At 38.0% G+C, this 17,935-nt stretch overlaps 1 protein-coding gene and 1 long non-coding RNA gene across 4 annotated transcripts in view; both read right to left on the bottom strand.

The window, feature by feature from the left end:
- Positions 1–10,765, bottom strand: part of LOC114137801 (protein kinase C epsilon type-like) — a 125,479-nt gene extending 114,714 nt beyond the window's left edge. For 2 of the 3 annotated variants that reach the window (XM_028006629.1, XM_028006630.1), the window contains exon 1: positions 8,247–10,764. In XM_028006629.1, coding sequence (XP_027862430.1) covers positions 8,247–8,594 — 348 coding nt within the window. In that variant the 5' untranslated portion in view covers positions 8,595–10,764. Of the gene's footprint in view, positions 1–8,246 lie in introns of all 3 variants that reach the window. The other variant, XM_028006628.1, reaches the window with a different exon arrangement.
- A 963-nt stretch (positions 10,766–11,728) lies between these two features.
- LOC114137754 (uncharacterized) lies at positions 11,729–14,784 on the bottom strand. The gene is made up of 6 exons (XR_003594091.1): positions 14,494–14,784; positions 13,377–13,386; positions 12,715–12,787; positions 12,470–12,546; positions 12,238–12,343; positions 11,729–12,146 (listed from the first exon to the last, which is right to left on the bottom strand). It is a non-coding gene; the product is annotated as an uncharacterized LOC114137754 (long non-coding RNA).
- Between the last annotated feature and the right edge of the window lie 3,151 nt (positions 14,785–17,935).

Below are 17,935 nucleotides of genomic sequence, written 5' to 3'. Positions count from 1 at the left end.
AACAAACATTTTCATAAATTATTAAATATTCCCTATCACATATATATAATTTTCACCCCTTTTTGTGGTAAAAACATAATAAAGATCTTTAACAAACAGGAAATGAAATCCAGCAATTCCTTTGACTTACCTGCTTGGTGCTAAAATACTATTTTCCCTTCAGTCAAACTGCGATATCTTTAAAATGGAATGGAATGGCTTCCTGTCTAGACATGTTTATTGGTTTTGCAATGACTGAAAAACGCATGTTGCTCATATCTAAATGTGAGGAAACAATGGGTATTCTGTGCTGTGTCACTTTTAATTCGACTCTATTCAGAAGATAATGAGATCAAGGGTGTGGAACTCACAGTGTTCTGCTGTGTTGTGATGGGAAACCTAACTTTTGTCATGACTTCACTGTTTCTTTTTGTTTATCTTTTGAATGCTAAAGGAACATCTGACAGACTGGGAATTAAACTGTAAAGCTCAATGAGTGTCCTGAAGTGCTCAAAAACATCTTAGTAGAGTTAATCAGAAAGTAGGTCATCCCATCAGTTTCACTTTCTGTTTCAAGTTGCGAGCACATAACTCAGTAGGAGATTAGGTAATGTCACTTTTGGCTCACTGTTACTATCTTTGAGTAGCAATGGCATAATTGTTTTAGCAGTGGCAGCACATCTGGAGTACACATGTGCAAGCTATGTGGCTTAAATAGGGATGCATATCAAATACTCAGCAAGGCGCTCCCAGAGTAGTGTTTCTATGCAGCATTATGCCTTCCAATGCAAATGAATTAGAGTCACGATTAACTTAGTATTTATAGTCATAGTTTAATCTAATTAGATGGGAAAATATCTGCAGGTAAGAAATGTGTGTCAAACAACCAATAGTGCCTAGTTGTCTGTAATATATATACAAAACATGTCTCTCCCCTTGAGTTTCAGCCATTTATACTTCAAAGATTCAGGGGACATAGTTATATTGGTCAATCCTCTGCTCATTGTGTTTTTTGTAATATTGTATTGTATTGTATTGTAAAATTACAAAAAAACACATTAATTTTCTTTCCTCAGCCAAAAAAAAATCCCCAGCTCCCAAAGAACATTGTATTCTCTGTTGAGTTCTTTGCTGACACCTAATTTATTTATCAAACAAGTTTTAACTGACTGAAAGAAGTTTCCAGTGTGTAATCTGTTCCTCGCCTTTCACCACTTCACTCTGTCTATTATCTATTTCTCACATCTGCTCAACTTGCGGTGCAATTGTGTCAAACTTTCTGGAAGAAAGAAATGTAGATGTTGTAGAAAATGTGTCTAATAAAATGTTTAGGGCTTTAAAAAAAAGGGAACCAAGGAAAATATTTCATCCACTCAGATTTAGGCTGCGTTAGTACAGAAACTACAGCCATCATTTCCTGGCTCACTCACCTGTGTAGATTGGAAAATGAGAGGAGTATATAAGAAGTATCCTGCTGCAACTTGGCAAACTACACAATACTTACGTTTTGAGACAAAGTAGATTTCTTTGTAAAACAGCTGAAGACAGATTTTTAAGTTATTATTTATGTCTAATCTGTTGTCAGCAATATACAGCAGGTATAAATAAAACTTTCACAATGTGACAACTTAAGTGGAAAACACCAAAGTGCTTAAAATGCAAGACATTATCCACATCTGGGGCCAAATAGTGCTGTGGTTTTTGGCTCACAGGTTCAAGTCAGTTCAATTCAAAATTCAAAAATAATTTCTCATTCTCATGGCAGTAGCTTTGTTCCCATTAACCATAAAATTGTGCAAGTCGGATTAATATGTTACCTTATTTAATGGAAACACAGCAATTGTAAATTTGTGGGGTTTTTTACCTTAGCAGAATATTGACAAAGTTTTGCGCACACCTAATCATGACATGCTAACAGCTCGATATTCAAGCAGCTGACAGTATTCCATAGTTCTGGATGGCATCATTAGCACTGCTATTCCACCTCAGTTGCTTTAGCCGCTCCTCTTCAAATCTCTGTCTGGCTGTGTGGTTAAAAAGTCGGGCAGAGAGATGCTGGAGTAGGGAATTGAGTTTGGGTTCTCTCAGGTTCCTCCCACTTTCCAAAAACATGACTGTTAGGTAAATACTCTACATTGTCCTTAGGCGTCAGTGTATGTGGGCATAGTTACTTGTTTTTGTATTGTACTGGTGGCCTGTCCAGAGTGTGTGCTGCCTTTTGTCCAGTGATTGCCTCTTATAGAGTAATACAAGCACAACAAGCTGATTTTAGCTGGTTAATTGGTCATCCCTTACAGCTAGCTGAGCAGCAGTTGTTAGCAACAGGTGTGGAAGGTACATCTCTGTGTTGTGCGCAAGTCCAAAAACTTTAACGCTTTCAAAACTTTTTGCATGTTTTTACACTATACAATATTCATCATCAAAACATCACTTTTCTTCACCTATAGAATGTCTGTAAGTCAAACAGGTGTAATGCAGAGATGCCACTGATGGTTTAACCCCAACTCTTAAGTATCTCTCTCATCACAATCCACTGTTTTAGTACAACCAAAATGAGAGAGGACCTGCACTACAGAATTAATAACACATGATCCTAAAACAATGTGCTGACTAACTACAAGACTCTCCCCAAAGCAAAGTCTCTTCCCAGAAGGCGTGATTTGTATCTCTGAGACAGGTGATGCAGCTCTCCTCAACATTTACATACACACTCAAAAAGCAATGGACTCGTTATGCTTTCCATGTGCTTGTGGAGTCATTATCTCATTTCACAATCTTTCTTCAAACAGATGGAATCTCATAGAAAAAAACAAAATGCTTTTTGTGTAAAAACCAACCCTATATTTGATTATTCTTCAACCAACCAGGCAGCACCACTATCATTTCCTCTGCAGTTAAAGTAATATAACTTGATCAAGCTGTTGTGGCTTCTTTAGTTTTCTTAAGTGAAGGCTGTAAAAAGCCAAGCAAACAACAATAAAGCTAGCTATCATACATGGGGTAAATCTGTGTGAAAACAACTCACAACTGAAATGTTTGAACTGATCAGGGCAACTAATTACACATTCATTTTGTAAGAAGGTGTAATTAGTTCCAAGAACTCTGCCGTGGGTTTCTCCTTCACCTATTTAAATACACACAGCACTGCTTAGTCTGTACGTATACAAACACAAATCAAATGCATAGAAAGTAGTGTATATCTGATCAGGCTTAACCAAACTGTGACAAATGTGTTTTGTGCACATTACTATTAAGGTATCAAGTGTTTTAAAGCTGAAAAAGACAAGTAGTTTACAGTTCAAAATATGAAGTCCTATTTGATTTCCTGCATCCAATATTGATGTTCCTTTGCAATCAGTGTGTCCCTCTGTGACATTTTTCTGTTTAATCAATAGAGGAAATAGAAATATGCTTGAAAGTGGGTTAAGCTATGCTTAGATAAACACCCAATTAAGTTAGTAAATCCCCTCTAAAGGTTCGATGCCAAGGACGTTTGCTTCAAATGAAACTGCAAATCAGACTCTTAGTGATTTAACACAATGTCAAAATGAGCAGTGGTGAAAACTACACTGAGAAGGTTTGTGGGCAAAAGTTTGTGAGACCAACTTGTTATCCGTCATCTGTCACCAGATCATTTTGATTACATCAAGGGGGTCAGAGCTTTTCAAGTAAAAGAAGCAACTTCCGATTCTGAGGGGGCAGGGTTTAGATGACATCAGACTATGACGACATAGGATCGTTAGGCATCCAACCAGCATCACTTATGCCAAGATTGGTGCCAATTGACCTTTTTAGGTGAAAGTTATAGAATTTTGTTTTCTTTGGCAAGTATGCCAACTTCGCAGCTCGGCCACGCCCCCTAAAAATATATGAAAAGTCAACTTTTTTTGATAAGTTTTAAAGCTCCACCCCTTAAATACATCCTGACCAAGAATAAGGCCAATAGGTCGAAATCCCTAGGAGGAGTTTTTTAAAGTTCGACGTGAGTAGAATTGAAAAATGGCCAAAATTTGACCTTAGACCCAAAATGGTCGCCTTCTTGTACATTTTAGGGGTGAGACTTTTTTTCTTGATTTGGGGAGATCTACCTACATACTGAGTTGCAGATCTCTATGACCTATGGTTTCTTCTATCTCATGTTAGGGGGCGCTGTAGAGCAGTTTGCCCACACCCACTTGCAATCTGACAATTTTACTTGTTTGGCAATTTTGAGTGGAGTCTAGTGAGTTTTTGAATATGTTAAAGCCCCCAAAAAGCCTATTTATTTGATGGAAGCGGAATCAGAGTACTAACTTATACTATAATTACAACAGGCCTTCACAGCATTTCGCTGCTCGGGCCTAATAAAAAAAACAATCCAGAGGCGACTTCTCGTTCTAGTTCATGCTGACGTTTCTCACCAGGATATTACACAAGAGTTTTAGTTCCCACAAGGTTTCATGTTGTGGTTTCTCCTCTGACATGACCTAATATTTAATGAGTGTTGAGTCAGGGCTTGCTCAGCCCTTAGGGACTTTGAGAGTGAAATGTTGCCAGATATGCAAAGAATTGAGTTAAAAACTGTTCACTCAGGTAGATAAGACACTGACACTTTGCTCTAGTGACACATTTAATCAGAAACATGGTGATCTTCATTTTTAAACATGCTAAACAGAAACTTGGGTGCAATTTCCACCATTTTTGTTGAATTTTGAGGTACAGTGCCCTGCAAATGTTTCACACTCCTTGAAATTTTCCATATTGTGGCACACTTTTCCTCCACTCTCCCCTTCTTTTCCAGTCTTTAATGGGAATGTTCCTATCAATACTGATTAGTTAACATGCTGAAGAAAAGTATCCCTTGATAGTGATGTCCAATGGAAAAAGTGCAAGAAGTAGTGGAGTTTTCTGAAGCAAGTTGTTAGCACTGATTCCTTGCATCAAGAAATACCTGGGTTTGAACTCTGGCCTTTGGTCTTTTTGAATTGGATGTGCATGTTCCCATGCATAAGTGGGTTCTCTCAAAGAAATTTCTCCCACAGTTCAGTTGACTGTTAGGATAATTGCATTCTATTAGGTACAATTATGTGTGAGTGTGTGTTTGTGCTTAAAGTTGTGTATAATCAATGTAGAGTTTTTCTTATGTTGTACGTTTAACATAAGATCACATCATTTATTTCATTTTGTTTTATTTTTTTTTTTAGAATTGCCAATTTTTTGTACTTTTCACACACTGAATTTACCCATTAAGAGACCCACAGCACATTATACCATTTCATTCTATTTAATTGTAGAATCAGTCAACCTAAAGTCTGTCTGCTTTCAAACAGACCTCAGACAGCGAGTAGCCTATCCAGATTCTAGACAAATTAAATTCATTATTTTCATCTCCACAAGGTTCTTTTGAAAAAGTCACATCTTGCTGTTTTGGCAATGAAACAACTTGTACAGCGGACGTAGTCATGAAGGTTCGAGAACACAACCACCCGTGAATGGCTGAACTCCACAAATACTTGAGGACTCCTCTAACGCTTGTAAGTGCCTATTTTAAGAGCTTAAAAACTTCATGTCTGTCAATATGCATTAATGTTCACAGCAGAAACCGTCTTAAAGGAGATAAGCAAAAGCAAACATCTACAGGGTTCCTTCTCTCTGCTCTTTGTAGTACAGCCAATCAGAATCAAGGAAATGAATGGCGCTATTGGCTGGTTTGCAAACATGTCGGTCATCAATACATCTTGGTATTTCAGCTTCGCAAGCTGCATTTCCTTTCAATAATTTAGACATAAACATATGCCAACAGATGAAGTTTGTGTGAAAATTTTGTGTTAAATTGTGCCAAGGAAAATAAATTATATTCTTGGATTAGCTACTTTTAAAACAGGAGTGAAAATAATCTATAAAACAGTGGATTATCCATGAATACTTTAGAGTTCTAAATTATAGTTTGTCACTGAACTCATCAGAACATCTTAATACCCAAATTACACAATTTCTTTTGCATTATACAAGCATTGTCAAACTGGCAGAAAGCACCTGAGGGCATGGTACATGTATAGTTACTAATATTTATTGCCAAATAAGCAGTTCTTTGGCATATTGATGATTACATCAATACCACTGATACCACGATGACAATACAACATTTTGCAAATTTCTTTTTTGTTGGGGGTGCAAAGACGGATATTTATTAAAATAATGTTTTAATTTCTGCTTCACAGTGAATTGCACTTCATGTTAGAGTTTAAATTTATGGCCCAAGTCCAACCTGAACTTGGCCAAACGAGTAGATAAATTCTCATTCTTACAGTGTAAATAGAGGAGTAGATAGTTTAACCTATTGAGGAAGGAAAGACAGTAAGTAGGGTGCATAAATTAGTCAGACTGTAACAAGGGTAGTGCATTGCACAATGTACACGCAGCCCCACTCTGCTCTGCTCCTATCAATCACACATCCCAAAAGATTTGTACCTGACTTAACCTGCAGTTACAATAAGCAACAACAACCCTAACCCTACCCTAACTCTTTTTTACCCAAGATGGAGCTGGAAGACATTAAATAAAAGTTAGAAATGGGAGAAGTTACACTGGTTTCACAAATTATGGTCTCAAAACAAAAGCAATGAAATTGTAATTAAAAGAAATATGTTTGGCTTTCTTCCGGTTCGGGCCTCTAATTAAAGTTAATTAGTTGGGTTGGATCAGCCTCAGAAACGATGACTATGGGTTTGGGCCGGGTCAGGATGGATTTTTTTTACGTCTGATCTAAACTCAGGTTGGTCTGTCACATAAAACCCCAGAAAAACACAATAAATCTTGTGGTTCTAAAGAGAGAAATTAAGGAATTCTTTTGATAGGCACTGTAGGTTTTAGTAGTTTTTCTCTTTGTTTCAGAAATGAACAACGCAGACAGCGATAATTAAACTCACAAGTGCACTGGTGCCACTGAGGCATACTTTCATCTCGTTCCACAATCTTAAACCAAAAAGCTCTTTTCTTGTAAATCAGAAGATGTCTGGCACAGTTTTCTGCAGCCTTCATTGTGTCTACCAAGATTCTTTATGATGAGCTTTAAAAAAAAAGAAAACTCTCCTTTCATCTTGTCCTGTTCTCCTCATTCTCTCTCTAATGGTCCTGATTGCCTCATCAATAATGCAATCAAACATTCATGTGCTCCAAAGGCTTCCAACAACAATGGACCACTTCTTCAGCACTATGTACTTGTTTACGGCGCAGTGCGAGAACTCTGCAGTTCGTGCTTTCTTTCCTAACCATCTTCAAAGGAGAAGATGGTTCTCCTTTGAGATTAGAGCCATGCTTGTAATTTTCCAGCATGGCTTTAAAAAACATCTTGCCAGAGTTTTATTTTTCTTTTGAATATTTGTTGTTTCCCTGTTGCCATATACTTGATTTTAAAAATGATCAGGTATTGTAGGACTTTATGTCATGCTTGAGAAGGCAAGGCATATGAATTAGGTTTATGAAGAAAAAAAATAAAAATCAGTGATCAGAAATATTGACTTGAAACCAGAAGGTTATCTATGCGGTAAAAATAATGCATACTTAATTTTCTCATTATCTGATATTGCTTAAATATTTTTCTTCCTGTTCTGGGTCACTTAGTTTAAGCTGTTTTTTTATTTTTTTTATTTTTTACTGTCTTGAAAGCCAGAGGTTCACACATATTAATAGGTTTAAGTTGTAAACACAAACACATTTTATTGCAAAATGTATGCTTCAATCTCAGAAAAATATGTGAAAAGACTTTGTGAAGATGGCCACAATATAACGACTGAAGAACCCTTACCTTGTTTATATTGCAAACTATTGTTGGAGTCATAGGACAGTGATGTCTCCTGTATTGTCTCCAACAGGTGTTGCATCAATATTCACATTTATGTGGTTCAATTCAGGGCAGCAGCTGACTATTATGTTAGTAATCAATTACTCTACTGAGTATTTGACGATTAATCAATTAATCAGCTAAAAAAAGGCACATTTTGCAGATTAACAACTGAAGCCTTTTAAATATTGAAAAGGCTTTAAAAGATGCAAAAAAAAAAAAACAATAGCAAACAAACAGAAAGAAACATTTTATTACCTAAAATATAACACAATTCATTTGATTTGGCCAATTAATTGTTTCAGTCCTAGTTCAATTAATTACGTTTTGTGGCTAAAGACAACAATTGATGGCTTAATTGACACAGATAGCCATAAAAACTCAGCATATTTCTGTTTGATTTGTGTGTACAGGGCTGCAGAGGGCATTTGTGGGTCAGACTCACCCAGTTCTCGTAGTGCTTGCTGCCGCTGTGCAGGATGTCCTCAAACTGAATGATGCAGTTGGCCACGAAGTCGTCGTAGCCGATGGGGGCGTCATGAAAGACGGACAGCTCTATCCTTCTGCCGTCGATGACCTCCGTAGTGAACTCGTCGTTCCACGTGGGGCTGTTGGTCTTCTGCTTGGTGGAGGTCTGACCCACGCGCGAGTCGTCCACGTTCAGGGCGATGTACGTGTCCAGGAGGAAGGTCTGAGTCTTCGGACCCACGGCGTGACGCAGGGACCAAGCCGTGGGTTTTAGGTCCAGTGCCTCGCAGATTTTAATCTTCAGCTGCCCGTTAAAGACCACCATGTCGCCACGAGGAAAGAGGTCCAGTTGTTGACGAAATGTTCTCCTGCGGCGCGCGCTCGGAGGCAATCAGCTGAGCACCTCCGGTGTAATATGACGCGGTCCGAAAGCTTCTGAAGCGTCTGTTTCTGCTTCTTGTTGTGAAACGTCAGCAGTTCAGCAAAGTACCTAAATGCTCCCCCCACCTCTGCCCGATGTAAGCTGGAGGGCAGCCCCGGAGACGCGACAGTTAGCCCGGAAAAGGCTTCCTCAGACGAGCCGAGAAGAAATAGGTACCAACAAGCGCGAGATAGCAGAAAACATCCGAGCAGAGGCCACAGATGTGAGCCGCTGTGTCATTGTTTTTACCTTCGAGGAATTGAGAAGAAAAAGAGAAAACCAACTCTCTCAGCTGGGCTCGAGCTCACTGGAAGCAGCGGAGCGGCGCGTGTCCCCACTACTGCACCGTGACGCGGGTGTGAGGCTCCGGATGCAGCCGCCGGGACTCATCGGCAAATGTTCGCCGGACCGTTGCGAGCAGACTGCGGCTGGTGGCGACCGCTGCAGGGGCGTGGAGGTGGGGGGAGTATCCGGACAGTGGGGGTGATGGGTGGATAGGTAAAGAAGAGGGGGGAGACAGACTCCTGCAGCTTGGGCCTGGTTTCATCCACTGCTCACTAACTCATATAGCTGTCTGCTTCTCCCCTTCCTCTGTTTCGGTGTCTGTTTGGTGCAGGAAATGCGAAAAGTACGTCAGATTTATGGGTGCCTGGCTGGTGCGAAAGACGGGGGAGGTAGTGCATAGGAAGTAGGGTTGTAAGGATGGGGAAGGTATCTTCATCTTGCACGCAGTTCAAAATATACCTAGAGGGGGCTGGAAAAAGCAACAGCCTTCAAACACAGTGACATGTTGACTTGAGCCAGGTGTCCTCATCCTCATCTGCTGGAAGTTTAGGTGCAGAAATATGAACATTCATGTACATTTACTCAAAAAGGGCCAATTGCCAAGTCCATAAAATACAGGAGCTGAGATGAATACAGGAATATGTGAGGTATGACTGGAATTTCAAGAGATGACTGCAAACCATGACACTCAGAAGCTCATCAGTCCAGCACTTACATCAATATAGATATGTTTATATATTTCTCCGACTACTTTCACTGGAAATTTGTTACCTAGTGTGTAATATCAAACCCAGCTGAGACTTCCGAGGTAATTGTAATGTAGCATAAGTGTCAAAACAAGAGGGAAGGGAAGGTAATTTTATTGATATAGCACATTTTTAGCAGCAAGGCAATTCAAAGTGTTGCACGTTCCAAGTTAAGTCCAAATAAAGTCTCGAGTCCAGATTCCCCAAATTACAACATGCTTGTTCTGAGACAAGTTTCATGTCTTAAACTGTTAATTGAGTCTTTAATAAATATGATGGCCAAACAATTTCTGTACAAGACAATTTCTTTTGTTTTGTCTAAAAAATTATGAAAAAACAATAAAAGGATAAACTATAGATGAATACATAATAGGAACACGTGTTTACCTCTGTAAAGCAGCAACAATATGTACATAAAATGCAAGTTTCTTTGAGATATATTGTTACAGGAAGATATAAGGTTAAAAAGGACAGTAACTTTTGGCTTGTTGTTAGACACTAAGTTCAGGTTCACGTAGTGCGTTTTCTTGCTGTAAAAGTTGAAAATGTTGAAAGATAAATTCATATGATTGAAACAGAATATAAGAATGTATTTTTAGATGAAACATCTAATAGGAGTGAGATAGAATAACATGAGATTGTATGAAGATAACTATAAGTTGCATAAAACATATATAATGACTCTTGTCCACATCTATGGTAATCTGGATACACATACATCCTCCTCCCCTGAAGGATGCATGACCTTCACTATATGCAGCATTGTCTGAGTCCATCCAGAATATAGACACAAAAGCAATATGAAATATATAAATGATATATTATTTTTTGCATTTCAATATATGAATGTTTTCCTAAACATAAAGAATTCTTTCATTCACACATTTAGCTGTTCCCCCTGAAATGAATTATGAGGAACAGCAATTTGTTTCATATTTGAATGTATCTTAGTCCAAGAAGACATCTCCAGAAAGATTTCACATAATAAAACATGACATCAAAAAAAAGAAGTGGCACATAGTGATGACCAGAAGCATAATGTGCATTTAGCTTTTCTCTCTCTTTCTTTTTTTAATAAAAATCATTTTTAAAAAAGGGATGCTTTAAAAGTCTATTTTAAAATGACTAAATCCAATTAATTACTTTTAAAATTAATTTTCCTTTCTTTGTTTATCCTTAACTGGTTTAAGATATTTACTCAGCATTTTTATTCTGAGTGCCATATTTAAAAAATCTATAATCCGAATTACAACATAAACCCATAATAAAAAATTGTGACAAAAAGTATGTTGTGAATGGTACAAAATACGAGTTGTACCATTTACATGGGAAGAAACTATGCCATAGAAGCTGGGTTTTTTGTTTGTTTGTTTCAATCCATACGTTTTACGTTGAGAAATTATGTACATGTAATTTTGAAAGAGTGCTGCCCCCTGCCGGTATCTTACTGCAACTTTAAGCCGGGTGAACCCACATTTGCTGCAGAAGTCAAGCAATTTGGTGGATACGACGTATTAGGACCATTGTAGACAGAAAAAAAAGACGGAAGAGTACATTTACACCAAAATGTTTTTTCTAGAAAATTTCTGAGATCTAAAAATTTCTGAGTTTTTTTCCAGCGTTAATGCCCTGGTGAAAAATAAATATACTAAGTATGAATAATTATCAGTATACTTGAAGTATTTTGCTTTGGAACAAATAATTTTGTACGTAGTGTATTTTAATAGTAATTAAATTGTGGAAAATCACAATTTAAAGTGTAGTATAATATGCTTTTTTGGAACAATTAAAGTTATACTTTGTATACTGTAAGTATACTGTAAGTATACAAAGTTACTTTAAAATAGTACAAACATGTACTATTTTTGTGATCAAATTACATTTAAAATATATTTAGAATATCTTCTAAGTATATAAGCATTACATATTTTATATATTAGTAGTGTGATTACAGCATGCTCTAATTACTCTTTTAGTTTACTATAATTGCTAATGAAGTACATTTTTTAGTTAATTATCAATGTCTTATTATTCTTCTTTGCTACTTTGTACATTACATGATTCTTACACACTACAGTATACAGAAGGATCAATTACAACACACTTTACGGTTGAAAAAAATTACATTATGCAGTCAATATATTCACATCTTACAAGAGAACATTGCCAATATACTATCAGAGAATTGTACGAATTGTCAGTATATTAAAAGTTTACAGACAACATGAAAATTAGCACAATAAAACAATAGGTACACTTTAGAGGAAATGTGAAAAATATTTCACTAAGGACAGAGTATTGTTTTAATACAATGTCATAGTATTTCAGTATTACTCCAGACAAACTGACATTTCTCCTTCCTAAGAACAGTGAGGATCAACAACAGAACATTACCATTCACTGCACCACTGCACTTAACAGAAACCTACAAAAAAGAACAATAGAGCAATTAAACAGAGAAAGCACTTGTAGTCTTAAGAGTAAAGAAAAACAGCAAAGAAAAAAATATGACTTACAATTTTAAGACATTGTGGATTCGCTATGTATGCGACATCAAAAGAACTGATAATGATTGGGACCAGATGCCTGGAGTGAAAAAACATTTCTGGGTGTCTTCTTTGCCTGTAAATGTTAGAAGTAGAAAAAAATAGTCAGCAATATCATAAATAGGTTGTTGCAACTTCAATAACTATGAAGTTGTTTTAAGTGTGGACTTAAAAGGGACAAACTGCCTTAAAAGCTTTCTACCCATGATCTGAACACGCTGATCCTGGTGGCTGGTGGTGGTCATCGGGCAAGAGGCGGGGTTCACCCTGGACAGGTCACTAGTCCATGACAATGAATAAAATGTATGAAAGAGAAATGGCAGATTAACAAGGCAAATTACATTCTGTACAATTATTTTCAAATCAAATCATGTTTATTAAGCACTCAGTGTTGGAAACACTGTTGTTAAAAATGTAGCTCAGTGTAAAAAAAAACAAACAGCATACCTTACACCATAAAAACGCTGTGGAGATTCATCCTCAAAACTGGGGCGATGATCCAGTGGAGCCAGAGCCTTTTCTGAAACAGAAAAGTATTTAGGTTTTTCATATTGATTTGCTTAAACTGCAAAAATATGTTGAAGATAAAAATGATGATGAACGAGTTATAACAACAGCCTCAAAATATCAAAGTCTTTTTGGCATACTGAGCTTAATTAAAACCAGGTTAAGTTTATGAAGAAAACTACACTGCTCAAAAAAATAAAGGGAACACTTAAACAACACAATATAACTCCAAGTAAATCAAATTTCTGTGAAATCAAACTGTCCACTTAGGAAGCAACACTGATTGACAATCAATTTCACCTGCTGTTGTGCAAATGGAACTTTGTACAGAACAAAGTATTCAATGAGAATATTTCTTTCATTCAGATCTAGGATGTGTTATTTGAGTGTTCCCTTTATTTTTTTGAGCAGTGTATATTAAGTCACAGCAAACAGGGCCTCCATACAGTTATAACATGAAGTTGAATGATTGTTATAATAATCATAAAAGTCACAATAACATTGATAAATGACTATTTCTGAAACCAACGTAAGTTTGCTTATACATTTACTGCACTGTTTATAATTAAACTAAGATAATTAGGATTTTGATGCAAACTTACCACCAGCTAGCTACATGTAGCAGCATAAATGGTACGCTGCCACTTTAAGACCAATTTCAGCTGCTGCATATAAGCAGGTCTCTACCTGCCACAAGACTACTTGCGTCATGACGTCAACTCATTCTGCTTCCTTTGTTTGCTGAACTGTGCTGGGTAAGCGTGGCTGTTTCTTTGTTTGTCAGCTTTTATCGTAGCAATTAATGCAAGCTGGTCTGATCTGTTTAGCCTCCCTTGCTGCTCCTCCAACTCCTGGACCAAACTGTTCGGTTGTTTGTTGCCGGGAAGGTAAGCGCTAGCGTGGGTAGGTAACATCCATCTCATGTAAACGAAGCCTTTATGTAGTATTCTGTTACAGCTGCGCTCCACAGGCGAACTTGTGGATCTGTTTATCTGGCCGTGTGGTAATTCACAGGTAAGCAGCTACCGTAAGTTATAGTTTTTATCAGCAGTTGTATTAATAATCTACTTTATTTTTAAGCCTCCTGCTGAGTCTCTGACGGCTATTATATTTGGATGTACACTCGCTGCTGTTTTGCCTACGATGAAATGTTTTAAAAGATTTGTATGAACTTTCCCCCGCTGCAGGGAGCATTGATGGCACTACGAACGGGATAAAAAGCAATATTGTAGTGCTATTGTAACACTGTTTTACTCATATTGTTTCATTTTTTGTCTTTCTTTTAGGGACTGAGGCTTCTGTGGTGGCGGTGTCTTGTCTTGTGTGTTTTGTTGGAGCACCGTGTTTTTGTAGTGTGAAGGGTGATTCCTTTTCTTCACTGGATGTTGCCCCTTTCCTCGCTACTCTCCCCCCACTGGTAAGCCTCAGTTTCCTTTGAAATTTAAACATTTTATAATCAACTTCATTAAAAAGGCATTCACTGTTTTAACCATTCAATTTCATGTTGTTGTTAATTTAAACAACATATTGAAGTTTAATACATTTTTTTTGTAGAACTGTCTGAATCTTGTCTCATTTTGACTAGAACGTACCTGTGTCCTTATTACCATTCTATTTTCCTGGAGTTATTCCAGGTGGTGTTGTCGGTTTCCCCTATCGTAAACTTTAACATCTTACATTTGGGTTTCATAATAAAGAAAATCCACCCCAGGTTGCCACATACACGTTAGCAGCCTTTGTTCCTTCAGGTTCCTTTCGTGACCCACATTTCATTTTCATCCAGTTCTTGTCCTGGTGTTATCGTCTAACTCGGACTAGGACATCACCAACTTGAATTTACCAAAACTACTAATTATTATCAAGGCGCTCTCTATTTTTAAGGCAATAATGGGCGACTAAAAATGGCGAATTTGAACAGCATATCATATTGTGATGTTCTTGTTATGGTACTTTAAAAAAATAAAATTCAATCAAATTTTATTTGTATAGCACATTTCAGCAGCAAGGCATTTCAAAGTGCTTTACATCATATCAAACACAATGCAACATAGAATCAACAATCAAAACACGACATTAAGTCAAGTTCCATCAATAAATTTGTAATTGATTACGTTTCAAATACAATCCTAAACAGGTGGGTTTTTAGTCGAGTTTGCATCCATAGAAGGTTTACCTGTTACACTCCTAATGTGTTATATGGAACAAAATACCTGTTATTTTTATTCACGCTCACAATCACACAGTTTAAAACAATGTAGACAGCATTTTAATGGGCTTCTGGCACAAGGTTCCGTACATCTCTTTCACGGAATTTCGAGGAGGGACTCCGTCGTCCATCACGGGGTTTTGAGAAATTCTATGGTACCTGTTAGTGTCTAGAATTTACAGGGTTTCCATTATGCGCAATGACCCTCTGTCACTCGCCGTTTTTCTTCCGGCACGGGGCTCTGTACACCTCTTTCATGAAATTTCGAGCAGGGACTCCGCCATGAGCATTACCACCACCATCTGATCTGGAGTGTGAACTGGAGCTAATGCCGTTCACTAATAGATAGATATTACATCATGCATCTGAAAATGGATTGGACAAAAATAGCTTCTGTGTTTCAGTTAAACTGAAAACAACAGATCATATTTGGAGAGATGTAAAATTGAAGATACCTGCTATATTTAGTGTTAAGAACAAGTATTGTATTTGTTGTAGAAACTCTGTCATAAACTGTCGATGTTTGATGTTTTGATGCATGAACACATTATGTACTACTTTGTTAAGCAACATTACATCAAGTTCCACTATAGGGACTGCTTTTTTTCCCTTTTTTTAAAATTCTTTTCCACTTTAAAGAAATAGTAAAAGACTATAAGGCACTTAATAAGGCATACTTTATTAACCTAAAATATACACTGAGATGTAATTTAAAACATACTGAAATGTCACTAGATTTAATAGTTTTACTTTTAAAGTAAGGTTTATGTGAATTTAAAAAAATATATATGTTGAGCATATATTATAAAATATACAAAAATATTTTTAAAATCATATTGTTTCATTGGTACACTTGAGCAAATACATATTTTGTTCACTTAAAGTATACTTTTATTTAATATATTTCTTAAAAATGTATTGTGGGTACCATAATATTTAAATGCGTCTTAAAGTTATAATGTCAAAATTGGTACAAGCATGCTGTAGGTATACTTTGTATATATTTATATGTAGTATACTTAAAACTTTTGTATATTACCTATGCTTCATACACACCACAAAAAACTTACTTGCATAATTGTAAGCATGTTTTTTCCACTAGGGTATATAACATGAATATATACACTGCTCAAAAAAATAAAGGGAACACTCAAATAACACATCCTAGATCTGAATGAAAGAAATATTCTCATTGAATACTTTGTTCTGTACAAAGTTGAATGTGCTGACAACAAAATCACACAAAAATCATCAATGGAAATCAAATTTATTAACCAATGGAGGCCTGGATTTGGAGCCACACACAAAATTAAAGTGAAATAACACTACACGCTGATCCAAAGTTAATGTAATGTCCTTAAAACAAGTCAAAATGAGGCTCAGTATTGTGTGTGTGTGGCCTCCACATGCCTGTATGACCTCCCTACAACGCCTGGGCATGCTCCTGATGAGGTGGCGGATGGTCTCCTGAGGGATCTCCTCCCAGACCTGGACTAAAGCATCCGCCAACTCCTGGACAGTCTGTGGTGCAATGTGACGTTGGTGGATGGAGCGAGACATGATGTTCCAGATGTGCTCAATCGGATTCAGGTCTGGGGAACGGGCTGGTCAGTCCATAGCTTCAATGCCTTCATCTTGCAGGAACTGCTGACACACTCCAGCCACATGAGGTCTAGCATTGTCCTGCATTAGGAGGAACCCAGGGCCAACCGCACCAGCATATGGTCTCACAGGGGGTCTGAGGATCTCATCTCGGTACCTAATGGCAGTCAGGCTACCTCTGGCGAGCACATGGAGGGCTGTGTGGCCCTCCAAAGAAATGCCACCGCACACCATTACTGACCCACTGCCAAACCGGTCATGCTGAAGGATGTTGCAGGCAGCAGACCGCTCTCCACGGCGTCTCCAGACTCTGTCACGTCTGTCACATGTGCTCAGTGTGAACCTGCTTTCATCTGTGAAGAGCACAAGGCGCCAGTGGCGAATTTGCCAATCCTGGTGTTCTCTGGCAAATGCCAAGCGTCCTGCACGGTGTTGGGCTGTGAGCACAACCCCCATCTGTGGACGTCGGGCCCTCATACCATCCTCATGGAGTCGGTTTCTAACCGTTTGTGCAGACACATGCACATTTGTGGCCTGCTGGAAGTCATTTTGCAGGGCTCTGGCAGTGCTCCTCCTGTTCCTTCTTGCACAAAGGCGAAGGTAGTGGTCCTGCTGCTGGGTTGTTGCCCTCCTACGGCCTCCTCCACGTCTCCTGGTGTACTGGCCTGTCTCCTGGTAGCGCCTCCAGCCTCTGGACACTACGCTGACAGACACGGCAAACCTTCTTGCCACAGCTCGCATTGATGTGCCATCCTGGATGAGCTGCACTACCTGAGCCACTTGTGTGGGTTGTGGAGTCCGTCTCATGTTACAACATCTTATTCTAAAGCTTATTTTTGGATAGACATTTTTGATTCCTGCATTAGCAGCAGTAACCAGCAGGCGTCGCCAAACACCAATTAAGATTGATGACCCTTTCCCAGTGCCCTTGTAATTCATCCTTCTTTTTAACCCTCTTTTTCCTTTTGTTTACTCCTTGTACGTGCTTTACCTGTGTATCTTGTCAAAGTGCAAACGATGAGCGCTTTCAGCCTGCTCTGGTCTAATTCAGTCAGCTCTTATAAATGTCAAATAGCTCTAAGCTAGGACAGTCACCAGGACCTAAAAATTTAACAAGACCCAGACTTCTCCTCATAATCCCCGCCCGCTCACCCCTGGTGCCGTTAGCTGCTCGGTTGTTTAATTATAAACAAACTGACAAAAATCAATGTTTGTTTATTTGTGCCTTTTTTTTGTGTGTCATTTTTCTCACAGCGGGTCCTTTGTGTAAGCCAATCAATAGCCGGTCCTTGAGGGGAGGTTAAAAACGATCTATAATACGATTCAACTCCAGCAGCAGGAATAACAACAAGC

Source organism: Xiphophorus couchianus, chromosome 22 (assembly GCF_001444195.1).
Source record: "Xiphophorus couchianus chromosome 22, X_couchianus-1.0, whole genome shotgun sequence".
NCBI classification, from domain to species: Eukaryota; Metazoa; Chordata; class Actinopteri; order Cyprinodontiformes; family Poeciliidae; genus Xiphophorus; species Xiphophorus couchianus.
Note: the sequence above shows the minus strand (reverse complement) of the source record. Positions and strands in the feature narration are given on the sequence as shown.